Source organism: Perognathus longimembris, chromosome 6, assembly GCF_023159225.1.
Source record: "Perognathus longimembris pacificus isolate PPM17 chromosome 6, ASM2315922v1, whole genome shotgun sequence".
Classification (NCBI taxonomy): domain Eukaryota; kingdom Metazoa; phylum Chordata; class Mammalia; order Rodentia; family Heteromyidae; genus Perognathus; species Perognathus longimembris.
The window spans coordinates 13,789,036-13,811,125 of record NC_063166.1 but is presented as its reverse complement, the minus strand read 5'-3'; the positions used below and the strand labels follow the sequence as shown (position 1 = coordinate 13,811,125).

General features: G+C 55.9%; 2 protein-coding genes across 10 annotated transcripts; both read right to left on the bottom strand.

Annotated features, from left to right (window-relative positions):
- Positions 1-281: 281 nt before the first annotated feature.
- Ehmt2 (euchromatic histone lysine methyltransferase 2) lies at positions 282-17,093 on the bottom strand. Of its 9 annotated transcripts, none has more exons than XM_048348052.1 (28): positions 17,027-17,093; positions 16,314-16,380; positions 16,006-16,212; positions 15,631-15,902; positions 13,168-13,252; positions 13,048-13,088; positions 12,763-12,918; positions 10,602-10,739; positions 10,401-10,515; positions 10,145-10,246; positions 9,785-9,933; positions 9,562-9,705; positions 9,253-9,488; positions 8,993-9,175; positions 8,797-8,909; positions 8,324-8,430; positions 8,101-8,223; positions 7,916-8,017; positions 6,621-6,725; positions 6,363-6,517; positions 6,113-6,280; positions 4,489-4,633; positions 4,076-4,153; positions 3,583-3,698; positions 3,387-3,473; positions 2,127-2,205; positions 1,774-1,949; positions 282-775 (listed from the first exon to the last, which is right to left on the bottom strand). In XM_048348052.1, exons 1-28 carry the CDS (start codon positions 17,066-17,068, stop codon positions 595-597), a joined length of 3,672 nt encoding a protein of 1,223 aa, XP_048204009.1. In that variant the 5' UTR covers positions 17,069-17,093; the 3' UTR covers positions 282-594. The 9 variants fall into 9 exon arrangements, with proteins under 9 accessions (XP_048204009.1, XP_048204010.1, XP_048204011.1 ...); XM_048348053.1 differs by having other exon boundaries at positions 8,797-8,879; XM_048348054.1 differs by lacking the exon at positions 17,027-17,093 and adding an exon at positions 16,485-16,568.
- Positions 17,094-17,449: 356 nt separating this feature from the next.
- On the bottom strand, positions 17,450-21,612 carry Zbtb12 (zinc finger and BTB domain containing 12). The gene is given in 3 exon segments (XM_048348144.1): positions 17,450-20,112; positions 20,114-20,652; positions 21,114-21,612. Coding segments are annotated over 2 exon segments (1,380 nt in total). The 5' UTR covers positions 20,633-20,652; positions 21,114-21,612; the 3' UTR covers positions 17,450-19,251.
- Positions 21,613-22,090: the final 478 nt, after the last annotated feature.

Below are 22,090 nucleotides of genomic sequence, written 5' to 3'. Positions count from 1 at the left end.
GCCGAGAAGGGACTCAGCTGCTTGCTGGGAGAGTCACACTTGTTAAGGACCTAATTAATGTGTTCCAGAATTTTGTGAAGTGTCTCTCAATGGTGATGCCCCCCAGCCAACAAACAAAATGTGGAGATTCGCCTTTAAGTCCTTGACTAGAACCTGCTGTGTGCGTGCCCCACCTCCATGCAACCAGGCAGTTCCCACGCCCGCCCCGTGCCCCTGGGACCCACAATCTCCCTGGCTGTGTGCTTCCTCCTCCCCTCCCCACAGTCACTCAGACAACTCTATTACCAAACCCAACATTTATTGAGAACAAAGAAAACCAGTTGGCACAGAGGCCCAATCTTAATTCACCAAACTAACTACCATGAGGGATGAGGGTGGCCAGCCCCGGAGCCTCTCTCAGGGCGGAGCCAGCTTCCGATGAGGGGCTTGCAGACCTCCAGGGCCTGGCTGGGGTCTCCGGTCGAGGAATGTGTAAATGTGTAAAGGGCAGTGGACAAAGTAGCAGTGCCCCAGGCTGGGGGCTGTGCGAGAGGAGCAGGGAGCTGCTGAGCTGGTGGCCCACCGTGGTCGGAGAAGGGAGGGTGTGGTCCATGTTCAGGTGTTGACCGGGGGCAGGGAGCCCAGCTCTGGCAGGAGCTCAGGGTGGGGGTCCAGGCGGGCAAGCCGGCTCTGCTCCAGGGCAATGGCCTCGGCGGAGTGCTTGCACTTCTCAGAGCCACACTGACAGGTGAAGTATTTGCTTTTAATGTCCCAAAAGCGGTCACCATAGTCAAACCTGTTAGAGGAGCACAGGATCTTGTGGGATCTTGACCAGACACCAAGAGCCCACCCCGGAGATCCTGCCGACCTCCATCCCTGGAGACGCAGGCCCTTCTAGATGGTCCTCAAGGCCTTGTAGATTCTAGAGGTGAAGCTTCAGCATTGCCGTAGACACTCATAAAAAAATGTAGGCCCCGGGGCCCCTCAACTAAGGGAGCCAGAAGCTCTGAGGCTCAGGGCTTTGTGTGGGGGAGGGGGTGCCCAGAATTGAACCCAGGACCCTGAACATGCTAGGCAAGCATTCTACCAGTGAGCTGCATTTCCTTTTTTTTTTTTTTTTTTTTTTAAAGTGCTAGTACTGGGGCATGAACTCAGAGCCTTGTGTTCTAGTCTGACTTTTTTTTCCTCAAAATACTCTACCACTTGAACTATACCTCTACTTACAAAGTTTTTGTTAGGCTAATTCAAGAGTCTCTTGAATTTTTCTGCCTGGGCTCCCTTTGAACCTCAATTCTCAGACCTCAGCCTCCTGAGTAGCTAGGATTATAGGCATGAGCCACTGGTGCCTAGCTTAAATTTTTATTCTGAGAGGGAGATCATGCTCAATTGCTCAAGCTGGCCTCCAACTTGTGATCCTCCTGCCTCTCCCTCCCAAGTGTGTCAATCACAGGTGAGCAATGCCACACCCAAATAGATGCTTTTTTTTGGTATGGTACTGGGGCCTGAAAGTCAGGGCTTCCAGTTCTTGCTGGGGTTTTTCACTCATGGCTACCGGCCTACCACTTCAGCCACACCTTCAGCTCTGCTTTTTTTGCTGGTTATTTTAGAGAAAGCACCTCATAAAACTATTTGCTCAGGCTGGCTTTGAATGTGGATACCCAGATCTCAGCCTCCTGAGTAGCTAAGGATTACAGGCCCGAGTCTCTGGTGCCTGGTCTTAGATTCTACTTTAAGAAGCCCTCCAAAGGGCACAGCTAATCCTCCCTATCCCAGGCAGTGCCTGAGACGCCTCACCCTAGCTCCTCCCCAGTCCGAATGTCTCGGGAACTGAAGAAGGCAATGCGTGGAAATCGCAGGTCTTGGTGCAGCATGAAGACACGGACGGGGATGATGTTGGGATCACACAGGTGGTTGATGAAGCGGCTGATGTTGCCATAGTAACGAGCATCGATGCAGTACACCTCTCCATCCTGAAGGGAGGAGGAGAGTGCCCTCTTCACATTTACCCCCACTCTGCCTCCTTGGCCAATCTTCCCCTCACTGGCCGCCCACTCCCACCACGAGGTTTCCACCTGCTGACTTCCCAGCATCTCCAGAAACCTATCCAGTGGAAGCAGAAAGGGACAGAGGAGGTATCACCCGCCCACCTTGTTGTCTAAGTCGAAGAGGTAGGAATCATCCTCTCTGACATCGGCCTCAGCGTCGGAGATCAGCTCCCCGACGTACCTGTGGGACAGGAATCATGGTTCTGAACAGGAGCAGGGGATGCTGGGAGGTGGCTCCAGACTCCGTCTCTCCCCACAGTCCCACAGAAGCCTCTTTCCTTCTCAACTGCCCACCACTGTCTGCGGAGTGCGGGTTTAATGCCACAGGGGCCACCCATGGTGGCCTAGGGTAGAGTGGACCCAGAAGGAAAGGGAAATGCCAGGAGGAGGAATGGGGCATGGGAGGGGCACAATCCTGCCAGGTGAGGTGCGCAGGTGCTCCTTGTGCAGCCTGAACACCCACAGGACTGTAGGGGGGAATCCTGGAGGCTGATGGGTCCAGGAAGACCTGCAGCAGTGGGGGCAGTGAAAGGGAGGAAGGGGAGGGTTGGAGACAAAGGACGAGCCAGGAGCTGCCCTCAGGGAAGTGCGATGCGTACAGACACCAGGAGGTTTGTGTGGGAGGAAGCACCGGGCAGGTGGTGGCCACAGTGGCAGGGGGAGAGCCAAGCTGCAGGAGCCGGGGGGGGGGGGGGGGCGGGGAGCATGAGGAATTCTGGGGCAAGGAGGGGAGAGGGAGAGGAACTGGTGAAGAGCAAGAATGGACGGGAGGGGCAGCGGCAAGGGCAGCATCGTGGTGCAGGTAGACAGATGCCAGGAGAACGGAGACTCGGGGGGGCGAGGGGAGAGGGTGGGTGAACAACTGTTAGCAAGCAGAGGGAAGGCAAAGGCCAGCCATAACACGGACAAACAGTGAGGGGACACTGGGGAGGTGGAGGCCCAGGAGGAAGGGGCTACTTGTGGGAGATGTTGAGAGGACGTATATGATAAGAGAGAAACCAGGCAATCCTCTGAAAGGCAAACAAGGGCCTTCTCCCACTAAGGTGATAGAAAGGGAGGTATTATCATCTCAATTTTACAGACAAGAGGTTCCTTAGCTTGGCCAGGAACACACAGCAGCAGAGCAGGCTACAAAGGCAGGTCTATGTAGAACTGCCATTTGCCCCAGCTAGGAAGGGGTGTGTGTGTGGTGGGGGACTGGGCAAACAGAGGGGAGGAAGACAAGGCGGTGACGGGCAGTTCTGGGGCACGGGCAAAGGGGTAGAGGGGCCGGCTGGAGTGGGCAGTGGGGATATGACAGTCAGGGGGGAGGGCAAAGGGAGCCATGCCACCCAAGTGCCAAGGTACCCCAAGCTAACTCACTCGCAAATGAAAGTCCCCTGGGGGATTGTCTGCAGGGCGCGGACCCCCCAGCCCATCTTGGCTGTCCGGTAGAGCTGCAGTCGAACCCTGGGGATGGAGAGAGGGTGATATTGGGGGCAGGGGCCCTGACAAGCTCCAGGGGAGGGGAGGCAGGGACGAGATGGGGTGTAAGAGGCCACGGGGGTGGGTGCCTCACTTGATGCCACTCTGCACTACGCGGTTCTTGCAGTTTCTCCAGCAGGAGCAGGCCTGGTTACACTCAAAGATCAGGGGGGGCTCGATCTTGTTAAATTCCTGGAGCAGCCGCCCATCCTGAGGTGCAGAGGGCGACAGGGGGAATAGTGGTGGTCTCTGTGTGGGTCTCGCCTCAGCTGCCCAGGACCTCCAAGATTCCACAGGAAAAGCCACTGCTGATCCCAATCCAGAGGCAAGAGGAAAGGTACAGGGGGAGGCTGAGGCTCCGAGGCCAGAGACCAGGAAATGCAAAGGCATCCACCTGGCGGATTTGCATACACCTGGGCAGAGCCCCAGCTCTGCAGCCTGGCAGCCTCCCAGCAATATTCTGTCTCGCCCTGCCCTCTCTGTCACTTCCCTGCACTGGGCAGAGCCCAGGGAGTTCAAGTTTGAGGCCAGCTCCTCAGCAGGAATGGAGTGGCCAAGGGAGCTCGCCCAGGAGGGGGGGCATGTACCTTGTCGTACCAGCAGCGGATGCTGAGTTGGCCACACAGGCAGTTGGAGCTGGAACAATCATCCACACACGTGCAGTGCTGGGTAGAGGCAGAGGGTGGTTCAGCCTCGGCACCCACCTCTCCCCTCAACCACTGTCTTTCTCTGGGTCCCAGAGACAGTGGGACAGTGGCTGGTATCGGATGGTCCCAGGATGAGGGGGAATCCAGATGTGGCTAGTAACAGTGTCCCCATGAGCTCACATGCATAATACTGTTGTGGAATCTAGAAAAGGGGCCCACTTTCCTGTGTGGACGGACACATCCCTTACCAGGCCTCTTGCCAGTGACCACTCCCTAGGCCCTTGTTGGCTGCAACTGGCTCAACTGTACTCAGTGCTTCTGGATGTTTTGGGGGGTGGAGGGCTACCACACACCTGCAGGTGGGTGATATTCCGGTCGATGTTCATGGTGGATGTCTCACAGTTCTCTGAGATGTACTTGTAATCCTCAGGGCAGGGCTCTCCATCCACACCATTCACACAGGGAATCGGCACGTTCTCATAGCCCCGAGCCACATCCCTGCAGGAAGGGGAGCATGGAGAGGGGGCTCGAACACCTCCTGGATGAGGATGCTCCTTATGTATGGGTAGCAGGGGTTCTGAGGTTCATCAGGGTATAAGAATAAGGAAGCCAGAGCTGGGAATGTGGCTTAGGGGTAGAGTGCTTGCCTAGCATTCATGAAGCCACGGGTTCGATTCCTCAGTACCACATAAACAGAAAAAGCCAGAAATGGCACTGTGGCTCAAGTGGTAGAGTGCTAGCCTTGAGCAAAAGAAGCTCAGGGACAGTGCCCAGGCCCTGAGTTCAAACCCCAGGACTGGCAAAAATAGATAAATAAATAAGGATGCCATATAAACTGTGGGATACTCAGTGAAACTTGAACTTCAGATTACTATGGAAAAACATTTTAGGATAATTACCTCCTAAACATTGCATGGAAAACTCTTATGGCTGTTCCTCTGAAATTCTTTTTTTTTTTTTTTTTTTTTTTTGCCAGTCCTGGACCTTGGACTCAGGGCCTGAGCACTGTCCCTGGCTTCTTTTTGCTCAAGGCTAGCACTCGGTGACTTGAGCCACAGCGCCACTTCTGGCTTTTTCTATATATGTGGTGCTGAGGAATCGAACCCAGGGCTTCATGTATACAGGACGAGCACTTTACCACTAGGCCATATTCCCAGCCTCCTCTGAAATTCTGAAATTGTGTATTGCCTGTCTGTACTGGGACTCAAACCCAGGGCCTGGGCTGCTGTGCCTTAGCTTCTTCACTCAAGGCTGGTATCGTACCACTTGGGCCACATTTCCACTTCCAGCTTTTTGGTGGTTAATTGGAGATAAGTAGTACAGATGTTCCTGCCTCAGCTAGCTTTGATCCTTGGTCCTCAAGTCTCAGCCTCCTAAGTATCTAGGATTACAGGAATGAGCCGTGGTGACTTGCTCTGAAACTCTTCTTTTGTGATATGTCTCACTAGGTTGGCTTCAAACTCCTGAGGTCGTCATCCATCTTACTGCTTCATTCGGCCTCCCTAGCTAGTTGGGATCTGGGACAATAGGCGCTACTTGGCTCCGCTTGAAATTCGAACCTAATGGTTATCTTCTTTAAAAAAAAATTTTTTTTTAATTAGTCCTAGAGTTTGAACTCTGGGTCTGGGTGTTGTCTCTGAGCTCCTTTTGTTCAATGTTAGTGTTCTACCACTTGAACCACAGCTCGACTTTAGGCTTTTCCTGTGATTAACTGGAGTGAGGACTTTCCTGCCCGAGCTGGCTAGTATCACAGGCGTGAGCCACCAGCGCCGGGTGGCTACCTTCTTTTGGCAGTGTTTGCTGTATAGTCCAGGCTTGCCACAGAGGATCTGCTTGGCTCAGCCTCCTGGGTGCCTAGATCATATCCTCAATGATTTTTCTCTATTTATTATCCCTAGAAGGAGAGGAGACGAGGACAGGTCTGGGGCCAGGGGGTGTGGAGAGACGGCAGTGAGGTTTCTGGGTGCAGGGGCTCACCGGCAGATGATCTTCTCAGTGCGGATGGCCCGGTTTCCCACACCAAGCCGCAGCTTGCGGTTGAGCTGAAGTGCAAACCACACGTCAGAGCGCTCGGGGGTCAGGTCCCACGCTGTGTCCCCCTCTTTGTTCCGCAGCTCAGGGTTGGCCCCACGTGACAAGAACAACCTGGGGAGGGGACATGACTTGTAGATGGGGCCTGGACCACGGGAGGCAGGGTGGGGGACATGGCGGGGGAGTGGGGGCTCACAGCACGCAGTCGTGGTAGCTCTCCCGAGCAGCGATGTGCAGGGGTGTGTCCCCGTGGTAGTTGACAGCATGCAGGTCACAGCGAGCATTCAACAGGACCTCAGCAATGGCAGCGCTGCCCGTGAAGGAGGCCCAGTGCAGGCAGATGTTTTCCTCCTGTGGAGGTGTAGGGACGACATGGCGTATGGGTAGCCTCTACTTTGCTTAGGGGACTGGGGTTGTCCCCACCTCCTCCCAACCCTGTTGGGTTGACACTCACATTGTCGGTGAGGGTGACATCGGCACCCCGTGTGAGAAGCATGCGAATCACATCGATGTGCTTGTGCTCTGCCGCCCAGATGATGGGGGTCCACCCTCCGCTGTCCTGTGGGTGGCGGGGAGTGAGGGAGTGGAACCTGGCCATGCGCACCAAAGCGCACATGCTCTGCAGCCAGCTCCACCTAGAAGCTATAGGGGGTCTTGGGCAAGCCCCTTAGTGTCTCTGGGCCTTTGTTTCCTCATCTATAGAATAGGACTAATAATGGCCATGGCCAAAGGCTGCAGAGAATGAAGCGAGCAAACTTTTCCCTTTCCTTTTTTTTTTTTTTTGAGGGGTACTGGGTTTAAACTCAGGGTCCTGTGCTTGATAGGTACTCTACCACCTGAGCAATACTTCCAGCCTCTCCCCACCCCTTTTTTTTTGCCAGTTCTGGGGCTTGAACTGAGTGCCTGGGCACTGTCCCTGAACTTCTTTTGCTTAAGACTAGCACTCTACCACTTGAGTCACAGTGCCACTTCCAGCCTTTTCTGGTGCTGAGGAATCGAACCCAGGGCTTCATGCATGCTAGGCAAGCACTCTACTGCTAAGCCATATTCCTTCCAGGTAGCTGGAATTAGATGTGAACTACCCCATCCGATTTGTTGGTTAAGATGGCTTCTTGGTAACTCTGCTTAGGCTGGCCTCCAATTGCTAGTCTCTCTTCAAACTCTGCTTCCTGAGCAGCTGGGACTATAGGCATGAGACACTTCACCTGGTCCTATTTATTTTTTCCTTCTAAAACACATTATTATTTCCTGCGTCTGTCCATTGATAGTCCTATTAGGAATAATGCAGCAGCAAAAAACACTCACTGGTACACAGACTGTTATTACTATAAAGTATTTCCCACACAGAGGAATCAGTCTCTCTTACAGAAATGCTACATTCCGAGCCTGGGGCAAGAAATGTTCTGAAAGGTTAGAATGCTCTCAAACACGGATCAAGCCACATGATCCGACTTCAAGGGGTTCCACTAGACAAGGGGGGTCATCTGGAGATGGAGAAGAGTGACAATGGTAAACTAAAGCACAGACGACATGTGCAAACTTGGGAGTGCACAGACTCTTGCTGAGATTAAGGCCGGAACTCAGTGTTTTAAACACCGATAGAGAAGGCAGCAAGAGAAAAGAGCAATAGAAATGAAGAGGAAAGAGAGGGGAACACAGTGAGCGGCGTGACACGAGCTGAAAGGGCAACAGGCTGGACGGAGGAAGGGGGTCAAAGCCTGAGGCTGGGCCGGTGGAAGCCACGCAGACCTGGGCATTGACGTCCACCTGTCCTGTGCTCAGCAGCAGGCTGACCATCTCCAGGTTCCCGATTTTGGCTGCGTGGTGGAGGCAGGTGGAACCATCCTCCTCCTGAGAGAGAAGCGGGCAGATGAGTCCTCCGGCGGGCACCCTGGCCCTGTTCCCTCACGCCTGCCCCCTGGTGGCTGCCGCACCTTGCTGTAGACACAGCCACCGCGCTGCACCATGTAGCGTGCCACGTCCAGGTGGTTGTTCACCACGGCCTCCATCAGGGGCGTCCGCTGCTGCTTATCCACTGCGTTGATGTTGGCGCCAGCCTGTGATGGAGGGGCATGGGGACTGGCACCGGGGAAAGGAGCAGAAGGGAAGGGCTCCAAGGGTCTGGTCAATGAGGCAGAGGGCAAAGCCCAGGCTGACCTGCAGCAACACATGGCAGATTTCCAAAGAGCCCTTCTGGGCGGCTGCATGCAGGGCCGTGCGCTTGCTCTGCTGGTCGCTCTGGAAGTTGGGGTCCAGGTTGTCCACTGCAGGGAGAGCCCATCACACCAGGAGAGGGACAAATGGTAAGCAAGGTAGGGGTGGGGGGGCACCTCCGCCAGTAGAGACCTCTCGGGGCCCTGGCTAGGCAATCTCTGCGCTGGCCTTAACCAAGCACTTGGCAGAGGGCAAGTGCAGAGCGCCCACCGCCCCGGGGGGCCCCTTGGTGCTGCTAGCTGTGCACTGGCTGGGGTGGGGGGCGTGGCCTCGGCCCCCCCATGTCGCCACTGTCCCGCCACTGCAGGTTAGGCTAGCCTTCCCCCACCGCTGGGCCTCCTGGGACTGTGCTCCCGGGCTGAGCCAGGGCCGGGCACAGAGCAGGCGCGAGTGAGGGTGGGCGGAGGGGCACTCACACAGCATCAGGATCACCTTCTGCAGCTCCCCCTGCTTCACCGACAGGTACAGCTGCCGGGGGTGGAAGCGGAGCTTCTTTCGCCTGCCGGGGGAGGGAGGGGCAGGAAGCGGGCTGCTCAGATTTGAGTACAGGCTGCAGCCCCCGCTGCTCGGGCCCTAGCCCCGGCCGCTGTCCACACAGCCACACACACTCACCTTTCCGACTCCTGGATGACCAGGGCCTTCTCCAGGGCCTCCCGACCTGGCCCAGGGGGCAGTCCCACAGCCGAGAGACAGCCCCCATTGGGCAAGGTGAGAGAAGGGCCTGAGCTGTCGATGGTGTCAGCCAGGGGGTCACAGGGTGGGCGTCGGGGCTCTCCATGCCCTCTCATCCGAGCGCTGTGGGAGAAGGTTCTGATGTCTGGGGGTGGAGAGTGGGGTGGGGAACAGAAAGTCGGGCAGGGGAAGGCTAATACCTGGGCTGCGAAGTATCTGCTCTCCCTGGGGCGTCCTGTGCCAGGGGTGGGGGTGCGGGGGCTACCATTCCAGCTGGGGGGGTTCCCCCATCACCCCGTGGGATGGTCACCTCCTGGGCATCTGAAGCGTCTTCTCCACAGTGTGGACAGAAGACCATCCCATTGAGCTGGGACACACAAGCCTTGTGGAAGCGGTGGGCCACCCGGAAGTCTGGGTGACATTCCAGAAAGGTACCCTACAACATGGAGAGGATGTGGGTGGCCTGTCCACCGTGGGCACGCTACCTGTCTGCCCTGCCCGTCACTTACTGCTGTGCAGAAGTAGCCACAGCCTGGGCAGCAGTGGTGTTTGACCATGCGGGCACGGTGGGTCTCACAGAGCACCATCAGGGCCACACGGCTGGAGGGCCGCATGGTTTCCCGTTTGAGGATGGCGGCATTGCAGCCCGACAGCTGTTGGGAGAGAACGGAGTATGAGGCTGGGCCCTGGAGCTGCCTCTCCCAGCCTGGCTCCCGTAAGGCCCCGGCCCACCTCTCCGTCTACACTCTCGGTGGCCATGCACTTGTGCCCTGCCCGCTCGCTGATCCGGTCGATCTTGGGCGCCTCCATGCGGCAGCTGCAGAGGGGCAGCTCCTCAAAGCCGCGCTCCGTCTCCAGCGAAGACGTGTCATTAGACACCCCTTGGACAAGAGGAGAAAATGGCGCTGAAGAGGCCCTTCCCCTCGCCCACCGGAAGGCTCCTCTTGCTTCTACTCTCCCACTCCCTCCATGCCCCAGAACCCCAAAGTCTGCCATGAACACCCCGGCTCTGGCCAGGTTCCCCTCCTTCCCTTTCCCTCTAGCCCAGAGGGCGCCCCCTAGTGGCTCCATGTCCCAGCAATTGGCAATTACCAGCGTGGTTGGGGGAGAGGGTCCCCTCGCTGGGCAGCTCCAGGGACCCCAGAGGGACTTCCATGTACTCACTGGGGCCTGAGGAGCCCACACCATTCACTCCTGACACAGAGACAGAGAGAGTGAGAGTGCGAGCTCACGGGCCTGGGCGCGGCGGCACATGCGGCGTACATGCATGAACGTGTGTACATGCGTGCTCTGTGGGGCCAGGACGGGGGCTGGAGGAGGAGACCAAAGAGCAGAGGAGCACGCTCACCTCGCAGCTCCTTGGCTCGAGGAGGCTCCCGCTTCCGACGTTTCCGAGAGGGCTTCACCCATGGGCTGTCCTTCCGCCATTTCTTCTTGGCCTTGCGCCTGCCACTAGAGCCACTCTGTAGAGGAAGAAAGAGGGGTCCTGGCCTCCAGCCCCACATCACTAGACCCTCACTCTGCTAGAGAGGCTAGCCTCCATTCTTACTCTATCTGACTGATTGCCTGACTCCTCATCTTCCTCCTCTTCCTCTTCTTCCTCCTCCTCCTCCTCTTCTTCCTCCTCTTCCTCTTCCTCCTCCTCCTCCTCTTCACTCAGTTGCTCAGCCAGAGCTTCAACTTCAGACTGGGAGAGAGGAAAATGGGTCGGGGGTAACGATGGCCACCCCCCACCCCCAGGGCCACAGTGTCGTCCTGGGGAGAACTTGACAGAGGTCAAGCAGGGCATATTTAGCCCCCAGGACGGATAGTGGAGCAGGAAGAAAATCAGCACCACTAGTACCACCGGCAGCATGCAGGGAAGGCTCCCCCAAGAAGGTAAATGAAGAGGAAAGAGAGGGTCGGAGAAAGACAGGGCACAGACTACAGCATTTAAAAAGCTGTTATAGTAACATTCCACAATGTGTGTGGCTCTTGGCAACATAATACGAAGAAAAGCAAAATCTAGAAGATATATAGTATGATACTGTTTTGATGAGGTTCAGAAAAGCTAACCAAAAGTGATGTCCATTCCTTATGAGACAGCACTTGAACCCACTTTTGAAATAACCAAACAAGAGGGACATGCAAAGCTGATCAAATCTATAGATCTATAGTTTAATCAGAGGAACTTGTCAATCCCTACCCAATCAGCCAACCTAAGAGTAAGAGATTCTATAGCATAAATGACTTGGGTTTCTTTAATAAGCAAATTGTGAGGTGTTTTTTGTTTTGTTTTGGTACTAGTCTTGGGACTTGAGCTCAGGGCCTGGAGGCTTTTCTGTTCAAGGCTGGGACTCTATTTACTATTTAAGCCACAGCTCCATTTCCAGCTTTATGGTGGTTAATTGAAGATAACAATCTCCCAGATTTTTATGTCCCAGTCTCTCAGATTTGTCTTCCCAGGCTGTTTTCTAACCAAGATCCTCAGATCTCAACCTCCAGAGTAGCTAGGATTATAAGCTTGAGCTGTACTAATGCCCCACCCATGAGGATGTTTTTTAGATTAAAAAAAAAATCTACATGAACATTTTTTTAGATAAGGCAACTGCCGATGAAAGCTATGTGTATATCCCATTTGGATCTTGCCAGTAAGTCTATTTCTGAAATAACTGAGGAAATGTGAAGACTGAAGGAACATGTGATGGTATTTGATGGATGTATTAAAGCTGGACACGGTGGCATCTGCCTATAGTCCCAGCAACCCCAGAGGCTGAGAGGAAGGAGGATCACGAGCCTAGAGTTCATGATCAGCCTTAGAAACACAGAAACACTCAGTATGCAACAAACAAAACACAAAACACACACGGGAAGGGCAGCAGGTACAGCAGAACGAGCCTATAATCTCAACTAAAGGGGGGGCAGAGATTGGGAAAATTGTTTGAGGCTAGATTAAGCAAAATTTTAGTGAGACTCCCATCTCAATCAATAGAGGAATGTGGCCACACACCCTTATCTATTTGGGAATCAGATAAAAATAGGATCAAGTAAATATTCAGGGAAGCCTGCATCCACACAAAACCCTATCTTAAAAAGTAAATCTAAAAGGGGTGGGGGTGTGGTTCAAGTGGTACAGTATTTGCCTAGATAGTGCAAGGCCCCAAGTTCCAGTACCATTCAAGAGAAAAAAAAAGCACAATAGCAAAACTACATTGTATAGGCAAACATATAAAATACAACAAAACAAAACTGGGTGCTATTCGCTCTTATCTATAATCCTAGCTAGCCAGGAGTCTGAGATCTGAGGATTGTGGTTTGAAAACAGCCCGGGAAGAAAAAAGTCCATAAGACTCTATCTCCAATTAGCCAGTGGAAAAAGCTGGACTGGAGGTGTGGCTCGAATGTTACAGGGCTAGGTAAGAGTCAAAAAGCTGAGCAAGAGCTGGAGACCAAGTTCAAGCCCTAGTATGTACACACACACACACACACACACACACACACACACACACACATACACCCACCAAAACAAAAAACAAAAAACAAAAACAAGAACAAAAAATTCCCATCAAACCAAAGGGCTGCCCTGGTGGGGGGAGGGGAGGACTGAAGTGGGTGGAGCACACACTGGAAACACTTGTAGATAACTCAGGGCGGTGAGTGAATGCCACAAGGAAAGAGACAGAGGGAGAAACTGGAAAGACTGGAGGGATCTGGATCTGGGGACGGCTCACCTTACTGTCAGAATCCACGCGCTCGTCCACAGAGTAGGAGTCGTAGTAGAGACTGAAGTCATCGCCTACCACTGTTTCCCACTCCTCCAGGGACCTGGGGTGCCCCTTGTCCAGGGACACTTCTCCGGAACCCCGTGCAGAATTCAACTCCTCTGACTAGAAAAAGACAGAAAACTTGTGGCTTCTGGCAGTTTTCCAGGCTGCTAGGGTCCCAGAAGCCACATCCCCCTCCATTACCCCCCCCCCCCAACCACCACCACGGGCTTTGCCGCCCCTTTGGCTCACCAGGCCACCTGCAGAGCTCAGCTTCCTCCTTTTGGCCACCTCTGAAAGGAGAAAGGAGGACTGTACTCTAACCCAAGGACAGGCCACCAGAGGCTACAGGGAGCGGAGAGGGGGACTGACCTGAAGTCACCTTCCCCAGGGAATGCACGTCATCGCTCATGCGGAAATGCTGCACTTCTGGGGGCCGCTTCTCAGGGACTGGGGGCTAGAGCAAGAGGGACCAAGCTCAGGATCAAAGAGCAGCTATATGGTGCTCAGATAGGGTGGCAAAGTAAGCCAAGGTCCGCACAGTGTCAACCAAGGACCAAATCCCCCTTTTCCCAAGGGGAGGAGCATCAAGCATGCCATAGTTCACTTCTCTTTCCAACCTCACCGAGACGCTTCTCGTTTTACAGAGGAGAAAGCAAGCTTAACAAGATCCAAGGCAAGGTTCAAGGTCCACTGTATACCCACAATCATGGCAGCATCATTCACAATGGCTGAACCATGAGAGCAATCCAAGTGTTGTCCACCAATGGATGGATAAGCAAAATGGTGTAATTTTATGATGTATACAGTCATCCCTCTGTATCCATAAGTTTCATGTAGATTAAAAAAAATTAATGGAGTGGGCTGGGGATATGGCCTAGTGGCAAGAGTGCTCACCTTGTATACATGAAGCCCTGGGTTCGATTCCCCAGCACCACGTATATAGAAAACGGCCAGAAGTGGCACTGTGGCTCAAGTGGCAGAGTGCTAGCCTTGAGCAAAAAGAAGCCAGGGACAGTGCTCAGACCCTGAGACCAAGCCCCAGGACTGGCCAAAAAAAAAGGAAATCATGCCGGGCTCCGGTGGCTTACACTTGTAATCTTAGCTTCTCAAGAGGCTGAGATCTAAGGATCTTGGTTAGAAGCCAGTCTGGGAGACAAATCTGAGAGACTCAACCCAATTAACTAGCAGGAAGCCAGAAGTAGAGGTGTGGCTCAAGTGGTAGAGTGTTAGCTTTGAACAAAAATGCCAAGCAAGAGTACAAGGCTTTGTGTTCAAGCTCTAGTATTGACACACAAAAAAGACAACTGTGGGCTGGGAATATGGCTTAGCAGTAGAGGGCTTGCCTTGCATGCATGATGCCCTGGGTTTGATTCCTCAGCATCACATAAACAGAAAGAGCCAGAAGTGGCACCGTGGCTCAAGCACTTGTCTTGATTAAAAAGAAGCCAGGGACAGTGCCCAGGCCCTAGTTCAAGTCCCAGGACTGGCAAAAAAGGAAAAGAAAAGGTAATTGTGTCTGTATTGATCATGCACTGATTTTTTCTTGTCATCATTCCCTAAATAATGCAGCATAAAAATATTTACACAGCCAGGAGCCAGTGGCTCAGGCCTGTAATCCTAGCTACTCAGGAGGCTGAGATCTGAGGATCACGGTTCAAAGCCAACCTGGCCAGGAAAGTCCAAGAGACTCTTATCTCTAATTAACCACCAGAAAACTGGAAGTGGAGTTATGGCTCAAGTTGCAGAGTACTATAGCCTTGAGCTGAAGAGCTCAGGGACAGTGCCCAAGGCCCAGATTTCAAGCCCCAACAACCAAAAAAAAAAAAAAAAATTTACATAGTATCTACATATTACTGTTATTTAGAGAAGCTTTAAACTACAAAAAAAGTGTGAGTCATATGCAAATATACATAACCAAGCAAACGTGGATTTCTGTACTCTAAGAGGTCCTGTAATCAATTCCCCCTTGCAATTCAACCTTAAAAAGGAAGGAAATTCTGACACAATGCTACAACATGGAGGAAACTTGAAATCACCATGCTAAGTGAAACAAGACAGTTACAAAAAGAAAAATACTGTACAATTATAGTTAGAGGAGGTAGTCAGAATAACCATATTCCAAGAAACAGAAAGGATAGTGATTTCCAGGGCTGGAGAAGAGGAGAAAATAGGGAGTTATTACTTATTGGATATAGAATTTAAGTATGACAAGATTTTTTAAAAAGTTATGAAACAGATGGTTGCACAACATTATGAATATATTTAATAACACTGAGTTGTACACTGAAAAATAATTTAGGTGATAAGTTTTGGGGTTTTTTTTTTTTACATAATCAACCAGAAAAAAAACCCCAACAACCCCCTTCCCCCCAAAAAAAATTCCCAGTAAAAAGTTACAAATGATGGAGGAGTTAATTTCTAAAAAGGGTTGAAAAAGCTCTTTCAGGATTTGCCTTGAGATATAAAAGAATGATAGGGAGTTCAGCAGTCCTGACCAAGAGAATAATTACATTAACTATGGGATTAACTCTCCAACAGCTGTCAGTTTCCTGCTTTTTTTTTTTTTTAAACCACCCCTCACCCCCAAGAACAAAACTCCAGGAAGATAGAGATCAGTGGTTTACATATTAAGCCTGCCAGAATATTTAACACTTAGTAGTCCCAGGAAAATGTGACTGCCTTAGAAGAGGCCTGAGGCTAAAATAGTAGGGAAGAAAAAAAAAAACCAACCCCCCCCCCAAAAAAAAACAAACAACAGTGCCTGTCAAAGGTTTTCCACTCTACAGGAGAATTACTTCACTCCCTCCCACTCCATAGTCCCAGTCCCCTCACCTGCCCATTTCCTGGTTTGGCCATGGTTTTCCTGGCTCGGTGAACCTTGGGCTGCCCCTCGGGGTTGGTGGTAGCTGGTGGAGGTGGTGGAGGAGGAGGTGGAGGTTCAGGCCCCGCTGCAGTTCCCTGGGACCCCGGCAGGCTCAGCAGCCTCATAGCTAAACTCTGGACCGAAGGAGGCGACTTTCCGGCTCCTGTCATTGACATTTTGGCCCGGCTGGGACAAGTACCCCCCTTGCTGGGAGAAGAGGGGAATGACTTTGTGGCATGGCCTAGGAAGGAGGACAATCAGAGAGACAAGAAGCCAAGATAAGAAGGCAGAGCGAGAAGACCCTCCACCCCCCCCCACCCCACCCCCACGCCCCGGCCCCTCACCCAACAGGATTCGGCCCCCATCTCCCTCCAGATTCTCCGGCTCGTCCCCAATGAGCGGCGTCGCTCCCACGGGGGTGTCAGCCCCTTCGTCGCCGACGGTAACAGTGACTGAGGCCGGAGATGAGGGGCCAACAGGCTCCAAGGAGTCTGGGGTGGCCTTGGGCAGGGTCTCCTCACCGTGAGGGGGGTCCCCCAAAGAGCCATGAACTGTCGAGGAAGAGGAAAAGTTCGGGCTAAGCACTCCCGGAATCCTCTACTACAGGGAGGAAGAAGGTCCAGCTCGCTGGGCCCGCCTCGGCCACACTCACCTCTCTCCGCGGCTCCCCGGGGCTCCTTCTCCAGCAGCAGCGCCCCCATCTCAGCGGGGGCCTCCCCCTGAGAGGGGAGACAAGGAACCGGTGGGCTAGTCAGCCCGGCTGGGAGTTGGGGGGCCCAGGACGCCTGGGCCCTGGGAAGAGACAGTAGGCTCCGGGGCCTACCTCTTCCTCGGTGGGGACCCCCCCTTCCTCGGCCTCGACTGCCCGGAGGGGCTGCACGCCCCCTCCCCCGGGCCCGCATCAACCCCCGCCCTCTCGGCAGACCCCGCATCTCTGGGGCCGAGAGGAGAGGAGGGGGAGGGGGCGGGGCCTCCGCGCCCCGGCCCCGCCCCCTCCTCCCGGCTGCACGCGCCGCTCCCCCTTTGTCCCCCAGGCCGCGGGGACCCCGGGCACCAACCCCTCCAGCGCCCGCTGCCCCCCAGCCCGGTGGACGGCCCCTCGTGCCCCTCGCGCGAGCTCCGGGGGCCCCGGCGCTCGCCGCCCACCCAGGGGCCGCCGGCGGCTGCATGCGCGCCTCCGTGCCCACTCCCCCCACCTCCCACCCCCTCGTCCCCTCATCCGCCCCCGGTGCTGGCCCCCTGGATTGCTGCAAGTCCCGCTCGGGCCCCCCGGCCCCGTTGCACCCCCGGAGCATTGCACGGGCGCGCGCTTCCCCCGGGCGCGCGCGCGGGCATGCACCCGCCTCTCCCCCTCCCCTTCCGCACCTCGGCGGCCGCCGCCGCTGCAGCTCCCGCCGCCGCCGCCATCGCCGCTTGCGCGGGGGGCTGAGCCGGCGCGCGGCCGCCCCGGGTCACGTGGTCGGGGAAGGGCGGGCGCGGAGGAGCCTTAAAGGAGCCGGTACGCGCACCCTGGCCATTTTCTCCCCCGAGGACGGGCTCGGGGAGGGCTGCGGCTGGCCTAGGCTGGGGGCTGCGGGGAGAGCCTTCGTCTCCGGCCTCGGCTCCGCGGGAGACAAGGGTGAGGCTCGCTCCGATCGCGGCCGCTCGGCCCCTGCCTGGCGTTAGGCGGCTCGGGGAGCGCCCTCGCCTCCCGGCTGACCGAAGCGGCGGCTGTCTGTCTGTCTGTCTGTCCCGCTCGTGCTTCTCCCGCCTGATTACTTGGCTGACTTGTTCCTGAAAAGTGAGCTAGACTAAGGCCTCAGCTCTGGCCTCGCCTCTCTAACGAGCAAGAAGGGCCGATGGGGACTCTCGAAGGGACGCCTTTGCTTAGCCGGTTCTAGCCTGCTGCTCCATGCCCCTTAGCAGCCTCCTTAAGAAAAAACCCGGGGCTCCACGTCTCTCCTGCTGTGCCAGGCGGGCTCACGCTGTCACCTGAGCTGCAGAACCCAGGCGCGTCCAGCGGCCAGAGTGACTATTGTCTAGGGACACCATAGTAAGTAACCATCTTGCCAAACCCTTCACAAGCAGCAGCAGGCTGCTGTGTCATAGGCCAGACGACAGTTGATGTTAGGAATGCCACACACCGAGGCACACACCCATCCTAGTTAACAGTCAGGTCCCCGTTAGTTGTTACATCCTGGTTGAAGCTTGGAAGTCCCTGTTAGGGTATCACACACACTATGCCGCTGACACTGGCAGGGGGTTAGATTATGGGACACCTGAGGCCAATCCAAGACCTTCTGGGAACTGTAGTTCTCCTTGGTTAAGAACTTCTGAGAGCTTTCTGGGAATTGTAGTCTTCCCTCTACCCTAAGGCAACTTTAGCAGGGTCTAGCTTTCCTAAAAATAAAATAAAATAAAATAAAATGGGGGGGGGGGGGAGAGGAACGTTGACATATATCAGACGCATACCTGCCTGCAATTTCAGCAGACACATGGTCACTTGTAGCCCATTCTTAGCCTTGATATCAAATCTACAAGTAGAGGGACAATTAAACCATGTGTGCTGTGAGGTTTAAGGCTAGGTGTTCAGGGTGGAGAACTTGATATTCCTGGCCAGAGAAGTTCACTTATCACGTTCCCTATTTTCTTTGAGGCTGGGCTCCTTTGGGCATGAGACTTTATGAATTTGTGACCTCCGGATGTTGAACACTTGGCATTAGTGGGGAGAGGCTCTAGGGCAGGATAGTCATATAGAAGCAGTTGTCAGAGTATAAAGAAAAAAAAAACTTTTTTTTTTATTTTGTGAAAAACAAAGCAGAAAAAACTAAAACCCCAAACTCCAGAAAAAAATCCTAAAAAATACGTTTTTGTTTTCTTAAAAAATACTGTATAAGTCTCTACTACTCTCCCTCCCACCCAAAAGCCCTCCTTGTGTCCTTTCTCCTAAGTGCCCTGCCCCCACCCCTCCACTATTCATTGTTCTTGCTATTGTACCCCTACTGCCCAGTTACCTACCTAGAATGCTCACCCCAGTGTTCTCTTACCTGGCGCCTTACTTTGTTTACTCTTAATTTTGGTGAGCCTTGTACCCACAGTCCCAACTTCCCCAGCATGCAAGAACTGTCTCCCCTTCCTTTTCTGGGATTCAATAGTCGTTTCCCCTATCATGCCCTCTCCCAAGGATCTATTCTAAACAGGAGCTGCCTCCTGCCAGGTCCCCGCCCAACTCCCACCCACCAATTCCCACCTCAAGAAATGTCACAGTCTCCCCCTAGGCAGCCTTAGCCAGAAAAAAGAAAAACCCAAAACATTTTCCGGCCTTTGCCTTTCTCATTCTATAAGACCCTTTCCCCTCCCTCCACAGATCCATGCACCTCTACAAGAAACCTTTCTGGGGGACCAAATATTTTCTTAACCTGGTCAAAGAGCCCTGCCTCTGGTTCCATCCTTTTCTTCTCCAAGAGGCAGGGTCTTCTCACCAAAGAATCTTCCTCCCTTCTCCCTTAGGATGTGTACATCTTCCCAGGATCCCCGCATTCCCCCCAATTCTACCAAGCTCAGGAGCCCTCTTCCTACCCCAGCCCAAGGACCCCAGTCTCCTGGCCCTGCTAGCGGATGAGGACATTGATCTCCGCCACACTGGCCTCCAGCACATTCTCTGCCGTGGTCTTGCCGTGCTGCTCCTTGAGGTGCCGCCTAATGGCAGGCTTGTGGGCGAAGCGCACGTCGCAGTAGGAGCAGCGGTAGGGCCTGGCTCCTGAGTGTAGGTTGAGGTGGTCATGCAGCGTGGACTTCTGCGTGAAGCACTTGCCGCAGATGCCACACGAGTGCGACTTGACGCCACGGTGCACGTTCATGTGGCGGTTGAGGTTGCTGCTGTGGTTGAACTGCTTGCCGCAGCGCGGGCACATGAAGATGAAATGTTGGGCACGCATGTGGAAGACCAACTTCTCCACACCCTGGAACACTTCGGGGCACTTGGTGCACTTGATGTTCTTTAAGGGGTTTCCGCTTGAGAGGCCCCCTGGCAAGGGTCCCCAGCCACCCCCTGCCCCCAGGCTGCTCCCCGACCCCCGAGCAGCCATGGCCACTGCTGCTGCTTCCACCAGGCCCGAAGTGGCCCCCACACTGACCCGGCCTCCAGGAATCAACAGCAGGCCCTCCCCTTCTGCGTCCTCTGACAGGCTGTAGCAGGCCTTTACCACTCCTTGCGGTGGGGCTACAGTGCTGGGGGCTGCACTACTCTGGGCCAGCTCCCCAAGGTGGCCGCTCACAGAACCCCCAATACCCAGACCTCCTCCTAGGCCACTGGGGGGTTTGAGCCGGTGTGCCACCTCTAGGGCAGACTCCACTTTCACGATGCAGATGTCCGACACATCCTCGTCCTCGTCCTCCTCCTCCTCCTCGGCCTTCAGTTCCAGGTCCTCATCCAGTGGGAACTCCAGCTTCACAGGCCGAAGGAGAGGAGGGAGGGAGAGGAGGAGGGGGCGGGGGCTTGGGAGCTGGCTTAGGGGTCCTGGCTGGAGGGAGGAGAGACTTGGTGGCGCTGACACTGCTCACGAGGCTCGCCTCGCTGACCCCATCCTCCTTGAGGCCTATTTTGGGTTCAATGAACTGGCTGAGGGCATTCCGGCATTTCTCCACCACGTGCTCCATTTGCAGGTAGGAGGCGGCCGTTAGGTAGTTGACGATGTCCCTGACAGCAAATTCCAGGGCACCAGTGTAGCAGGACAGGAGCAGGTCGGCCACGATGCGTGCGCTGTGCATCAGGGAGACCTGCAGCTCGGAGCTGGGGTTCAGCAAGAACTGGTCCCGAAGGAACGGCGAGCAGGCGGCCAAGATGACCTTGTGGCCGCGGAACTTGAGGCTGTCGGCCACAATGGTCACGTCGCAGAAGCGCTCCTCGGCGCGGAGCTGGTTCATGTTCCGCAGCGTAGCGGCCTCGTGGCCCGGCAGCTGGAAGCGCAGGACTTCCACCCCAGAGGCCATTGTGGCGGGAATGGGCAGCCCTGGGTGGGAAGGAAAATGGTCAGAGACAAAGGTCTCCGGCTCCGAGCCCGCCCGCCCCTCCCCCAGCACCAGCCCTCCCGGTCTCCACGCCTCTTCCTCAGTTTCCCCGAGCCCGGGGGGGCGTGGCGCCCGGGGGCGGGGCAGCGGCGTCCACACCCCCTCCTCCCCCCCCCTCTCCAGTCCGGCGGCCTGCAACGCTGGGGCGATCCCGCGCGCCCCGCGAAACGATCGAGAAACCCAGGTGGGGAGGACGGAGAGCCCCCTCCCCCTCCGCTCTGGACTCCGGGGTGGCCCTGGGGAGCAGGCACGGCTCGCCCCGTCTCCTTCCCCAGTCCACTGACCTCCCTTTTCACGTCTTTCCCCTCGTCGCCCGCACGCCTCGTGCACGCCCCCCTCCCACGCGGGGCTCCGCGGCACGCCCCCCCCCTCGTCCCCTACCCTGAGTGCACGCGCCTCTCACCTGGCCCGGCTCCGCGCGCTGTGCTCCCCCCCTATCGCTCCCCCACCCCCCCGGGGCCGGCAGCGCCCCCCACACACGGGCAGGGCCTGGGCAGCGCGCAGGCGCGGGGGTGCGCGGGGCGCGCGCGCGGGGCCGGCTCCGCGTGGGCGTCGGACGGGAGGGGAGGGGCGGGGGCGGCTCGCGCGGCGTGTTCCAGGCCCCGCGCTCGGCGGCGTCGGCGAGGACTCGGAGCCGTGGTAGAGGGGAGGGAATTAAAGGAGCAGGAGCCCCCCCTCCAGACTCCCCCCTTTCTTCCCCCGCACCCCCCACACGGTTAAAGGGCTGGACAGCCGTGCCTCCCCTTTGGCCAGGATTATTTGTCCGCCAGAGCGGAAATACGTTCCCCACTGCCCCCCCTTTCTTTCTCTCCCCCCCCTCCTCGGTGCCTCTGGGGCCCGCGGCCCGTCTGCGCGTGCGTGCCAAGTGCCGCGCGGAGGCCCGCCGGCTCGGGCCCGCCCCGCGCCCCCCTCGCGCCCCCCTCCTGCTCCCGGCGGTCCACTGGGCTCGCTCCGCGGCCCCGCGCGCCCCGCCCTCCCCGTGGCCCCGGCGCGCGCCCGCGCGAGCCGCGCGCCGCCGCCGGAGCTGCCACCTGCTACGAGAGGTGGTGCTGGCGGGGGGCCGGGGTGCGGCGGGCGCCGGGGTGCGGGGCGGGCCTCCCGGCGCGGTCCGACGTGGCTGGCCGCCAGTGCCCCCGTGTGTCCAGGCCCTCCTGCCGCGCTTCCCAGACTTTCCCCCAAGTCCTCGGAAGCCGGCAACCCGCCCAGCCCTCCCGGCCTGGAAGACGGGGGTCATTTCCCGGAGAAATCCCGCGACCCCAGCTCTCTCCGCTGCTGCCCGGTGGCAGCCGCTTAGAAATCACACCTGGTCCTCCCTCTCATTTCCCTAATTGCCAAGTCGAATGCCTCCACTCGCCGTGGATGACCTTGCCTCCTGCTCCT